At 42.6% G+C, this 13696-nt stretch overlaps 1 protein-coding gene across 1 annotated transcript in view; it reads right to left on the minus strand.

Annotated features, from left to right (window-relative positions):
• The window catches only part of LOC109914562 (NOP14 nucleolar protein homolog (yeast)), a 32176-nt gene extending 19275 nt beyond the window's left edge, over positions 1–12901 (minus strand). Inside the window, exons 1-4 of the mRNA XM_048594112.1 lie at positions 12893–12901; positions 11079–11213; positions 8499–8640; positions 4171–4319 (exon numbers count right to left, since the gene is read on the minus strand). Of these exons, the coding sequence (XP_048450069.1) occupies positions 4171–4319; positions 8499–8640; positions 11079–11213; positions 12893–12901 (435 nt within the window). The remainder of the gene's footprint in view (positions 1–4170; positions 4320–8498; positions 8641–11078; positions 11214–12892) is intronic.
• Between the last annotated feature and the right edge of the window lie 795 nt (positions 12902–13696).

A 13696-nucleotide genomic window follows, 5' to 3' on the forward strand; every position in this document is an offset into this window, starting at 1 on the left:
TAACTCTGTTTTCTCCTTCACAGATGCTACCAGACCTGCTGAGCTTTCTAGCAACTTTGTATTTGTTCTGCTTTTGTTCCTGATTTATAGCATCTGCAGTTCTTTCGGTTTTTACATAGGTGGCAGAATGTGGAAGCTACGCCTGCCTCTTTGAAGGGTATGTTGCTTGTCCATACCCTCAACAACTTTTCCTTTAGCTCCTCCAACTTCCCACAAACCAAAGGGGTGGCTATGGGCACCTGTGTGGTCTGAGCTATGCCTGCCTCTTTGTAGGTATGTGGTCCCTCTTTCGTTGTTACACCAGCACCATCCCTCACCTCTTCCTCCGCTACAGTGATGACTGTATCGACGCAGCCTCATGCTCCCATGAGGAGCTTGAACAGTTCATCAACTTTACCAACACCTTTCATCCCAACCTCAAATTCACCTGGACCATCTACGATATCTCCCTCTCCTTACTGGACCTCTGTCTCCATATCCGGTAACCGTCTCAGCAATGAGATCTATTTCAAACTCACCAACTCCCACAGCTACCTTAACTACACCTCCTCCCACCCACCCCCCACCCACCTTCCTGCAAGAATGCAATCCCTTACTCCCAATTCCTCCTCCACATCTGCTCCCAAGATGGGGCATTCCACTCATTGACATCCCAGATGTCCTCCTACTTCAAGGACTGCAATCTTCCCCCTCTGTTGATCGAAAATGCCCTCAACCACATCTCTTGCATTTCCCGCACTCAAAACCCCTCCCTCCAACAAAAATAAATACAGAGTCCCCCTGGCCCTCACATACCACCGCACCAACCTCCGCATCCAGCGCATCATCCGCCACTATTTCCGCTACCTACAATTGCACCACACCAAAGAGATACTTCCCTCCCCACCCCTGTCTGCCTTTTGTAGGGACTGCTGACTCTGCGACTCCCTCGTCCACACTTCCCACCAAGCTCACCACACCGGGTACCTTTCCTGCAACCATAGGAGGTGCTACACACGCTCCTACACATCCCCTCTCACCTCTATCCGAGGCCCAAGACAAACTTTCCATATCCGACAGGTGTTCACCTGTACACCCTCCAACGTGGTCTACTGTATCCGTTGCTCCTGATGTGGCCTCCTCTACATTGAGACCAAATGTAGACTTGGTGACAGGTTTGTGGAGCACCTGCGCTCTGTACACTATAATCAACGACACTTTCTGATCGCTAACCATTTTAACTACCCCTCCCAGGGTGACATGTCCATCCTGCGTCACAATGATGCCCCACGCAAACTGGAGGAACAACACCTCATGTTCTGCCTCGGAAGCCTACTGCCTGACGGTCTAAACATAGAATTTACCAGTCTTGAAATCTCCCCACTACCGACCTCATCCCATGTCCACCCCTCCCTCTCATCCCCGCGTGCTTGACCTGACACTACCTGTCCATCTCCTTCCCCATCTAACTTCCCCACCCTTCCTGCTGACCAATCAGGGTGGGGTGGTTAGGTGGGCGTGCAGGCAGATTTTATTAAAATAAAGCAGATCTGGGAACACCTCCTTGCTGGCAAGACTACAGCAGAGCACTGGGGAGCTTGGGAGTGTACAAGTCCAACATGTACCGTTTATAGAGAAATGTAGGAGCAGTAAGTTCAGAGAATGCTGGATGTCTAGGATAGTTCAGGACTGGATGAGGAAGAAGAGAGGGCTTTTAGCAAGTCCGAAGGGAGCAATTCAGCTGCGGCCCTAGAGGAATACAGGAGGTGCAGGAGAGACCTTAAGAAAGCAATTAGAAGAACAAAAAGGAGGCATGAAAAAGAACTTCTAAACAGGATTAGGGAGAATCCTAAAATATTTTATATATACATTGAAGGGAAGAGATTAACCAGGGAAACAGTAGGACCCATTAGGGAGCAAGGGGGCAACCTGTGGGAAGTCACAGGATATTGGAAGGGTGTTAAATGAATACTTTTCTTTGGTCTTCACTCTGGAAAAGGAAAATGTGGGTACAGAATTCAGGAAAAGGGACTGTGAGGAAAACTTGTACAGTTTGACATAGGAAATGGGGAGATACTGGAGGCTTTGTCAGACATTAAAAATGGACAAATCCTCTAGCCCGGGTGGACTGCATCCCAGGCTGCTGAGAGGCGAGGCAGGAAATTGCAGGGGCTCGGACACAAATTTTTAATTCCTCCCTGGCCACGGGGGTACTGCCAAAGGACTGGAGGGCAGCAAATGTTGTTCCACTTTTCAAGAAGGATGGTAGAGATGAACCAGGAAATTACAGACCAGTGAGTCTCACAGCAGTGGTAGGGAAACAGTTGGAGAAAATCCTGAAGGAGTGAATTAATACCCATTTGGAAAGCCATGGGTTAATTACGGATAGTCAGCATGGCTTTGTTAGAAGGAGGTTACGCCTAAGAAATTTGTTAGAATTTTTTGAAAATGTGATCAAGTGTGTGAATGAGGGAAGTTCAGTTGATGTAGTTTATACGAATTTTAGCAAACTTTTGACAAGGTCCCACGTGGGAGACTAATTGAGAAGGTTAAAGTACATGGAATTCAGGGAAACTTGGCAAGATGGATCAGAAACTGGCTTAGTAATAAAACACAAAGGGTAGTGGTAGAAGGCTGTTGGAGTAACTGGAGGCCAATGTCCAGTGGTGTAGCACAACAATCAGTACCGGGATCTTTACTGTTTGTTATATAATATTGTAAATGATATAAATAAAAATATGGGGGAATATTAAGCAAATTTGCACACAAACCAAGATTGGCAGAGTGGATAATAGCAAAGAAGATGGTTGTTAGGTTATAGGAAGATATAGATGGGTTGGTCAGATGGGCAGACCAGTGGCAGATGGTATTTAACGCTGCTAAGTGTGAGGTGATACACTTTGGATGAAGAAACAAGATGAGACTGTTATTTAATGAACAGCAGGACACTGGGTGGCTTAGAGAATCAGAGGATCTTGAGGGTCATTATCCACAGATCTTTGAAGTCGGCAGAGCACATGAAAATGACAGCTAAGGCAGCATATGGGCGACTTGCTTTCATCAGTTGCGACATAGAGTATAAGTGCAAAGAGGTAATGTTGGAGTTGTACAGAGAGTTGGTTAGGCCACTATGTGCAGTTCTGGTCATCTCACCACGGGAAGGAAGTGACAGCACTGGAAGGTGAACAGACAGCAGCCATTCCCCTTGGTTGAGGAGTCAATCATGAGGGAACATAGTTTTAGGGTAAGGGGCAGGAGATTCAGACAGGATCTGGGGAAAAAAAACTCTCACTCAGCAGGTGGTGGGAATCTGGAATGCACTACCTGGGAAGGTAAAGAAAAGCTTACAACGTTTAAAAATAATTGGACGAGCACTTCAAATATCATAACATTCAAGAATACGGGACAACTGCAGGAAATTAGGATTAGCACATCTTCAATGGTAGTTATGTCAGCGCAGACTCAATGGGCTGAAGGGCCTTTTCTGCACTGTATGACCCTATGAAAGTAACAGTCTTTCAACTCTGGCCTGCAATTCCATTGGTTCACCAATGGTGTACATGTTTTATTGTAACAAGGCCTAAATGCTCCTTCTCTCTCTCTCTTTTAAGAATTATTAAAATAGCTTCTTCACCAAACTTTTGCTCATCCTCAAATCTTTAGGTTACTCAATGTCTTTTTTTGCTCCTGTTAAGCACCCATGGATGCTGTTAAGGACACAATAGGAATACAGAATGTTGTTGAAATCCCTCCACTGTTTTTCACCTTTCCTCACTGTGAATTCCTCTAACCTTCGGTATTAGCTCAGGACTATGGATTGCTGCTTAAAATGCAATTGGTGTTCCTTCAGCACCCTCTGGGCTTATCAGCAGAAATCTCTAGACCCACACTCATCATGTTTTAGCTTTCTTTGGTAGCCTTGGTCCATTTTTCTGTTGAAGTGACATCTATTTGCTTTCCATGGTCCTGTAAAACACTGAGGCACTGAGCAATTGTGCTGTAGAGAGATGAAAGTTGCAGTACACATTAAGATACCAAGCTTCACTTCATTAGACAAACACTAGATACACCCAAAGACTACATGGCTACGTAAACATTACGACACCTAGGCCTGAAGTGCATCAGTTTCCCCTCTACCCACCAATTATACAAACCATCAACACTCATTAGCACAAAATTTGAAAAGCATACCTTCTCCTTCTTAGATTTAGCAATAAGCTCATCAATTAACTCTCTCCGGGACTTGGGTGCCGGTTCCTCCTCATCACCGTGCTGCTTAGATAATGCCTTCTTCTGCAACAGCCCACCACCACCAAAGTGTGCAGCAGCAGTGAACTCAGCTGTGGGTAATAAGGGAACATGGTACTTAAGGAGCATACAAACTAAAATAACAGTATGAAATATTTAAAAATCAAATTAAGAATGATGTCATTAAAATTGAGATGCCAGGCCAGGCGATTGAGAGCAGGAGGACCCCATTGTTGTTCAAAGTAACCACATCTGTAGCAAGTATTGGTTGCTTGAAGAACTCCAGCTGAGAATTGATGGGCTGGAGTCTGAGCTTCACACATTGACATATCACACAGAGGGAGAGCTACCTGGATGCAGTGTTTCAGGAGGCAGTCGCACCTCTTAGATTAACTCGCTGAAATTTGGTCAGTGGTCAGGGACAGGAGGATGTGACTATGAGCGAGGCAGGTAGAGGGATCCAAGAGGTGGTGCTGAATGACTCTCAGTCCTTGCGCTTGTGTGTAGAGATGCAGCTGCAAGGGGATCAGGACTGGGACCTATATATCCAAGGATGCATGGCCTATCGAAAGGACAGGCGGATGGGGAGAGGGGGAAAGGTTGCCTTATTAGTAAGAAATGAAATTAAATCAATAGCAGAAGTGATATAAAATTGAAGGGCGTAGTATCTGTGTGGGTAGAGTTGAGGAACTGCAAAGGAAAGGAGAATATAACAGATGTTGTGTTTAGGCCTCCTAGCAGTAGTCAGGGTGCGGGAGTGAAAATAAAGCAGGAGATAGAAAAGGCATGTAAGAAAGGCACTATCACCAGACTCATGGGGAACTTCAATATGCAGGTGGACTTGGAAAATCAGGTTGGGGATAGCCAATGTCAAGAAAAGGAATTTGTGGAATGTCTATAAGATGGTTTTTTGGAGCAGCTTGTGGTAGCATCCGCTATGGAACAGGCAATTCTGCATTTAGTGATGTGTAACGAGCCAGACTTGATTAGGGAGCTTAAGGTGAAGGAACCCCTAGAGAACAGTGACCATATGATAGAATTTACCCTGCAGTTTGAGAGGGAGAAGCTGGAATCAGATGTAACGGCATTACAATTGAGTAAAGGTAACAACTGTTATATGAGGGAGGAGCAGGCCAGAGTTGATTGGTAGGGAAGCCTCGCAGGGAAGATGGTAGAGCAGCAATGGCAGGGGTTTGTGGGGGTAATTTGGGAGGCACAACGGAAATTCATCCCAATGAAGAAAAATCATTCTAAGGGGAGGATGAAGCAACCATGGCTGACAAGGAAGTCAGGGACAGCATAAAAACAAAAGAAAAAAACATACAATGTGTTGAAGATTAGTGCGAAGCCAGAGAGTTAGAAAGCCTTTAAAAACTAGCAGAGGACAACTAACAAAAAGCAATAAGGGGAGAGAAGATGAAATGAGAGAAAGCTAGCTAGTAATAAAAAAAAACTATTGAAACATTCTTTTATAAAATTTCTAAAAGCTAAAATACAGTTCAGAATGGACATTAGCCCACTGAATAATTAGGCTGGAGAAGTAGTAATGGGGAACAAAGAAATGGCAGAAGAACTGAATAGGTACTTTGCATCAGTTTTCACAGTAGAAGATGCCAGCAGTATACCAGAACTTTCAGAGTGTCAGGGGGCAGAGGTGAACATAGTGGCAATCAATTAGGAGAAAGTGCTGGGGAACTGAAAAGCCTGAAGGTGGATAAATCACCCAGAATGGCTGGACTATACCGCTAGACTTCTGAAGAAGATATCTGCAGAAATTGTGGAGCATTGGTGGTGATCTGTCAGGAATTACTTGAGGGCCCCAGAGAACTGGAAAATGGCTGTTTAAGAAGGAAGGCAGAAGACAGGAAACTACAGGCTGGTTAGCCTGACTCAGTCAGTGGTAAGATTTTAGAGTTCATTACTAAGGATGAGATTGTGGAGTTCTTGGAAGTGCATGGTAAAATAGGGCAGAATTGGCATGACTCTGTCAAGGGGAGGTCATGCCTGACAAATCTGTTAGCATTCTTTGAGGAGCTAATGAGCAAGTTAGACAAATGAGAACCAGCTGATGTGATCTATTTGGATTTCCAGAAGGCCTTTGACAAGGTGCCGCACAGGAGGCTACTAAATAAAATAAGAGCCTATGGTGTTAGGGGCAAGGTACTGGCAATGATCGAGTACTGGCTGACTGACAGAAGGCAGAGAGTAGGGATCTTTTTACAGGATGGCAGCTGGTGACTAGGGGAGTTCTGTGGAGTCTGTGTTGGGACCACAACTATTCATGTTATACATTAATGATCTGGATGAAGGAACTGAGGGCAATGGTGCTAAGTTGCAGATGACACAAAAATAGGTGGAGGGATAGGTATTGTTGAGGAAGCAGGGAGGCTGTAGAAGAACTTGGACATGCTCGACAAGTGGGCAAAGTAGTGGCAGATGGAATACCATATGGCAAACTGAGGCGATATATATGTTGGTAGGAAGAATAGAAGGGTAGACTATTTTCTAAACTGGGAAAGGTTTCACAAATCTGAAGTGCATTGGGACTTGGGAGTCCTAATTCAGGATTTTCTTAAGGTTAACATGCAAGTTCAATTGGCAGTTAGGTAGGTAAATGCAATATCAGCATTTATTTATTAGAAAACAAGAGCAGAGATGTATTTGTGAGGCTGTATAAAGCTCTGGTCAGACTGTATTCAGAACATTGTGAGCAATTTTGGGTCCCAAATGTAAGGAAAGATGTATTGGCTTTGGACGACATCCAGTGGAGGTTTACAAGATTGACTCTGGGTCTCTACTTCATGGAGTTTAGAAGGGTGAGGCGGGGAACTGACATGAAGATGTTTCCACTAGTATGAGAAACTAGGACTGGGGGCACAGTCTCAGGGCCTTTAAAACTGAGATCAGGAGAATGTTCTTCATCCAGAGGGTGGTGAATCTGTGGAACTCAATGACTTGGCCTCCCCAGCCCTCTGCAGCACTTACTGTATTTAAAGCAGAGATCAATAGGTTGTTAATTAGTAAGAAGATCAAGGGTTATGGGGAGAAGACAGGAGAATGGGGTTGAGAAACATATCAGCCATGATCAAATGGCAGAGGAGACTGGATAGGTTGATTGGCCTAATTCTGCTCCTATATCTTAGGGTCACTCAGTTCACCTCAGAGACTGATGTCATGAATTCAAGTTCACTACAGTATACAAAATAAAGACTGCTATCCCGACAGCATTTTCAGCAGGTGCAATCTTGTTGATAAGTTGATAAACAGAACGTGACGATCAAGTGAACTTTTAAAAAAAAAATGAAAAATCAAACATATCCAGCAACCTGGACAATATTTATCCTTCAATCAACAGCACAGCCAGGGACTCTTGGTTGCAGGGCAAGTGTGGGCTCAGCAGCGTCAGCGAAGTGGGCCCAGCAGCAAAGATATGGCGCCTAAAAGTGGATCAACTCCTATGTTGGTGAGACTGCGCAGGTGGTGGTCTCCCTTGAGGCTAGGTGTTGGCATGGATTCGGTCAGAAGGACTGATATTCTGAACTTTATACTTCTTTATTTTTCTAATTTATTCCTTTGACCTATAACACTGCACTATCTGTTTCTTTACTTTTCTAACTTTTTTTTGTTTCCTAAGGATTTGATCTTAAGTATCTGTATCCAGGTACTTTTGTACCTAAGATGGTGCTGTAATGCAGCAACCGTAAACTTTTCACTGTACTCATTGGACTACATGACAATAAAGCTAACTCAATTCAATTCACGATAGAGAGGGGTTATCTAGTTATGATCTCATTGCTGTTTTGTACGGCTGACTGTGTGCAGCAGTGAATACACTTGGAGTGCTTAATTGACTAATCGAAGTCATGAGGGATGTAAGTCATTATAGTATTAATGTACAAACAAATTCCTCCCATCAAAACTGCTATCATTGATTCCTCCCACCCTAAAAACACTGGATTCCTTCCAGGGACAGGGAGAAAGAACTGAATAAGCTCTTCAACACTCACCCAATCATCTCCCCACCATCATCAAATATGCTCCCTTCAAAGTATTGTCTTTGGATACGACCCAGATTTGTAGAGGCAACTAAAGTTTTACTACTGAATGGTTAAAAAGAGTGAGAGTTTCCCCACCTAGCGCCTTTTTGAAATCTGACTGCTTTTCCCATAACAGGCAGGGATGGATAGTGAAACATGACGCAAGCACTGTACATGTTATAGCCCTTTAAACTATCAGGACTAGTCAAATCACATGATATTTTTCTTGCTCACCAGACAGAAGGCCCTTTTCCTCCATTTCATTATCACTGTCTGGTGTGTCATTGAATTTCTCAATGTCTGCCAGGGATTGCCCATAATGGGTGAGATCTTCGTCTTCATTCAGGTTGTATATGTCCTTCTTTGTGTGCTGGCGCTGAAACAACAAGAGCACAAACAATTAGGTGAATCCAACGAACAGTTACACTACACAAAACCAAGTTGCTGATAAAGCTCAGCAGGTCTGGCAGCATCTGTGAAGAAAAAGAGTTCACCAGACCTGAAACGTTAACTCTGTTATTTTTCTTCACAGATGCTGCCAGATCTGCTGAGCTTTTCCAGCAACTTTGTTTTTGTTCCGGATTTACAGCATCTGGAGTTCTTTCGGTTTTTAAACAGTTACACCACATTGGTCACATCAATGAGAAAATTAATTTTAATATAGTTAATTGCAGGGTAGTTCATTTTCATTGGAGGAATAGGAGGTCATTTACCCTTTGGAAAATAAGAGGTTAAGTTCTGATGAAAAGTTTCAAACTTTCAAAGACTTGTACTAATTAACTTATCTTTTCATGCTACAGATGCTCCCTGACCTGAATACTTCAAGCATTTCAGATTTTATTTCAGATTTCCAGCATTCACAGTATTCTTGCTTTTTGATAAAAATCTGAGTGGGTTAGAGACAAAAGAGGATCTTGAGAGGCCGATTTGCATGTTACTTACTTGAGCTGATAAGTGGCAAATAACATTCACATAAGCACCAGACACGGATCACGTTCAGCGAGAGAATCCAATTATCACCCCCTGAAGTTGAAGAGCACTGTCATTACTGAATTCCTCGCTATCAACATCCTGTGGGTTACCATTGCCAGCCAGCGATGCCCACATCCCACAAATGAATAGGAAACAAAATGATAAAACTGAATACACTGGGCAAGCATTCAAATGAAACATCTAGATCACTATGTATAAGCAAAGTTGGGGAGGCTAGGGCCACGTGACTAAGTAATATATACAGAAGTAGCAGACGCATCATAATCAAATGCTTCAAACTCCCGACAATCTAGGAAATTGGAGTGATTAACGGGTCAGATTCCAAGAGCATTTGAATCCACTGGGAGGGGATGAGCAGGAGTATTTAATGACTGACAGACAGAATCCACTGTCATAGAAGCATAGAATATAGGAGCAGGAGGAGGCCATTCGGTCCTTTGAGCCCGTTCTGCCATTCTTCATGATCATAGCTGATCATCCAACTCAATAGCCTAATCCTGCTTTCTCCCCATAACCTTTGATCCCATTTGCACAAGTGCTATATCTTGCCGCCTCTTGAATACATTCAATGTTTTGGCATCAACTGCTTCCTGTGGTAATGAATCCCACAGGCTCACCACTCTTTAGGTGAAGAAATGTCTCCTTATCTCCGTCCTAAATCTTCTACCCCAAATCCTCATACTGTGACCCCTGGTTCTGGACACATCTACCGTTGGGAACACCCCCAGGTCTTTGCAGCAGTCCAAGCATCAGTTGGCCAACAAAATATTGAGACACCATCCAGTTATCTGACCAACAGAAGACGCAATTAGCCTGTAATGCGAATCCAACATTCATCTCCCCATGGGTGTTGCCTCAGTTTTAAGCAGCATTTTTTTTTAGTATATGCAGCCTTCAGACATTTTGCGCTGGGAGTTCAAGACTGTAGCTGCCACAAGGTAAAAGAAAATCTTGCACTCAGTTTCTTAAAGCCCCACATCGAAATATTTCAGTGTTTCATACACAATGGAATGCCTTGATGCACAGCATTGACATATTTGCACAGTAAGATCCCAGTGCAGAAATGAGAAACAATTAGCATCCACTTCTGACAGTTCAAAACCTGCTCCTGAAAGAAGATTTTCTTTTCGATCAAAAAAAAAATGGCAAATCTGGATTGAGCACTGAAATAATGAACTAGATCACTCAAAATTGCATAATTCAATAGTGAATGGACCAAAAACATTGTCGGAGAAATTTCTCAAGAAAGGTCACTGGACTTGAAATGTTAACTCTGCTTTCTCTCCACTGGTGCTGCCAGACCTGCTGAGTTTCTCCAGCAATGTTTTTGTTTCAGATTTCCACCTCCTGCAATTCTTTGTTTTAGTTTAGGCGAATGGACCAAATTGGCTTCTGGATAACATAAAGGAGTTCTTTCTGATTTTCTCTGAAGAGAGTCATGGGGAATATTTAGCATATACTCAAACAGGCAGGTGGGAATCTTTGTTTCAAGAGGAGCAAGACATTTATGACAATCTAGGCTTCCTTCATTACTGCACTGCTCAGATCATGTACGAGAGTCCAGGTATGTGTCTTGGATACAGGTCTGCTCCATACCAAGCTGATCAGACAATCTCTGAAGGAAATATTGGAAAGCAGATCTGGAGGTGCAAAGGAACAAGTGCAGACGAGAAATAAATAGTTACGGAGTCAAAAACAGACCTGTTGGCCCAACTCTTCCATTCCGACCAGATATCCTAAACTAATCTAGTTCCATTTACCAGCTTGGGACCCTTTTCACTGGGCTGTTTTACTTCCCTTGTTAAAACAAAACAGTATTACCTGCTGCTCCAAGGAGAATCGCTTTGTCATCTTCTGATCTGGAGTTAACGCAGTATCATATTCACCAAATCGTTTGTCAAGAAATGTATTGGCCTTCCCCTTGTCCTGATATTCTTTCAGCAAAGTTTCTGTACGCTGGAAGACAAACAAGTAATGAAGTATCTTAAAATATTCCAGTAAAATTGACAATTTGATATTTGCTCACACAATGAATCGATGATCCTAACTTTATAATGTCAATGCCAAAGAGTTGGCACAAGCATGATTGACCAAGTGGCCTCCTTCTATAATTGCCAAATGATAAACAAAAAGTGTTGGAGAAACTCAGCAAACCTGGCACCATCCGTGGATAGAAAAACGGAGTTAACATTTCAAGTCCAGTATGACAATTCTTAATTGAATCCAGAGGCCCGACGCTAATGCCCTGGGTATGTCTTTTAGATCTCAACATGGAAACTGATGGAATTCAAATTTAATTAATATATTTGATGTATAAAGATAGTTTCATGATGACTATTACCAACAGCTATCACTGGTGAATCAAATGGGTTTTTATGACAATCAACATCATTTAAAATTTCTGAATCGTAAATTGCTAGAAATACAAGCTAGGAACAGTGTAGTGAGGTCAACAGAACCTCTGTGAACATAGTGAACAAGGACACTAGAAAAATCTTCTTACCCAATAGGATTTGAAAAGGAAACAGAGAGATGATGGAATAAAGAGCTGAAAGAAGAACTAAATTAGGTGTAGAAACAAAAACGAGGAGGAAAAGATGGCACTGAGAGAAAGGAAGGGAAAGAAAGAAAAAATATTTTTAAACTTAAATTTTAAAAATCTCCATGAACTACTTACTGCTTGCAAAAATGAGGCTTCATTTTCAACTGTTCCCTTTATGGCCAGGAAAGGATGAGTGGCATTGAAATTCCATTATCAAATGGAACATTGTATAGTTAATGCAGCAGCCATAACATTTAATCTTTCTTGTTTGCAGTGCAATACCGCAATTTCTTAAAGGTCAGTGGCTGTTGATGGCAATGAGGGACAAATTATCTGGCAACTTTAAACCCATGGCCACTACCATCTAGAAGGACAGGGGCAGCAGCTAGATGGGAACACCACCTTCTGCAAGTTCCTCTCCAAGCCACTCACCATCCTGACTTGGAAATAGCTCAATGTTTTGCCTGTTGCTGGTTCAAAGTTGTGAAACACTCTCCCTAACAGCTTTGTTGGTGTGTTTACACCACCCAACTGCAGGGGTTCAAGAAGGCAGCTCACTACCATTTGCCCCTGGGCAATTAGGGATAGGCAATAATTGCTGGCCTAGAACAGCAAGCTTACATCCCATGAATGAATAAAAAAACTTGTGGGGGTATATTTTCATCACTACAGATTAATGGGTTATTTCCACATTAATAACAATATGCATATCAGCAGGTCTGGCAGCATCTGTGAATCACAGATGCTACCAGACCTGCTGAGCTTTTCCAGCAACTTCTGTTTTTGTTCCTGATTTACAGCATCCGCAGTTCTTTCGGTTTTTAACATGCATATCAGGTTTGTCACCTTTATGCCAGGAAATTCTGAACCATCAGCTTGCTTGCTAGGAGAGTTTGTATGCAGAATACACAGAACATCATTTTAAAAATCACAGATTTTTGGTTACTAATGCTGGGATCCTTCCAACTAATCAATAGGTAACCCCACAACTCATGCAAACTGATTAGGGTCGGTCCCAATGATATTGGCAACAGGCAGTTTACCTATGCTGTGTTAGCAAAGTTATACAATTTTGTCTTAACTTCTGCAGTACTACAACCATTTCATAGCTTTAAGTTTTGGACTCTTGCCAATGTGGTTTAAATAAATTAGGTATGCAATCCTAAGGCATCGCTGTTTCCAAATAGTCTGGTGTAGAAGTGCAATAATGATGATGAGCTTCAGCATTTCAAAACTCAGCTAAAAGGAATACTCTCAATATTTATTATCTAAAACCTATCCCCGGTTTATTTGACAAATTTACTGGCAAAGACGCCAAAAGGCAATATATCTAGTTATGTATGGCAAACAACTCCTCTGTTTGAATAAATTTGGTTCCTTAGTTTAAAGGAGAGGTTTTTTAACAAGAGGGATTAATGTTATAGAGTCATATAGCACAGAAACAGGTCCTTTGGTCCACCATGTCTAAACCAGCCAACAAACACCAAACTACATTCATCACATTTGGAGATAGCAAGAACTGCAGATGCTGGAAGTCAGAGTTGATACAGTGTGGAGCTGGAGGAACACAGCAGGTCAGGCAGCATGAGAGGAGCAGGAAAGTCGACATTTCAGTTTGGGACCCTTCATCAGCATTTTATTTTAAACTCAGCAAAATATGATCTGGATAAGGTGGTGAAAGCAAATTTAATAAGAACTTTCAGATTGGAACAGGATACATATAGGAAAAGGAAATATCTTGAGTGCTGTGGGGAAAGAAATGGGACGGGTGGGGCTAACAGGACAGATATATCAAAAGAGACAACAAGGTGCAGAGTTGGATGAACAAAGCAGGCCGAGCAGCATCATAGGAGCAGAAAGGCTGACGTTTCGGGCCTAGACCCTTCATCAGAAATGG

The sequence above is a fragment of the Rhincodon typus genome, chromosome 3 (assembly GCF_021869965.1).
Source record: "Rhincodon typus isolate 14 chromosome 3, sRhiTyp1.1, whole genome shotgun sequence".
Classification (NCBI taxonomy): Eukaryota; Metazoa; Chordata; class Chondrichthyes; order Orectolobiformes; family Rhincodontidae; genus Rhincodon; species Rhincodon typus.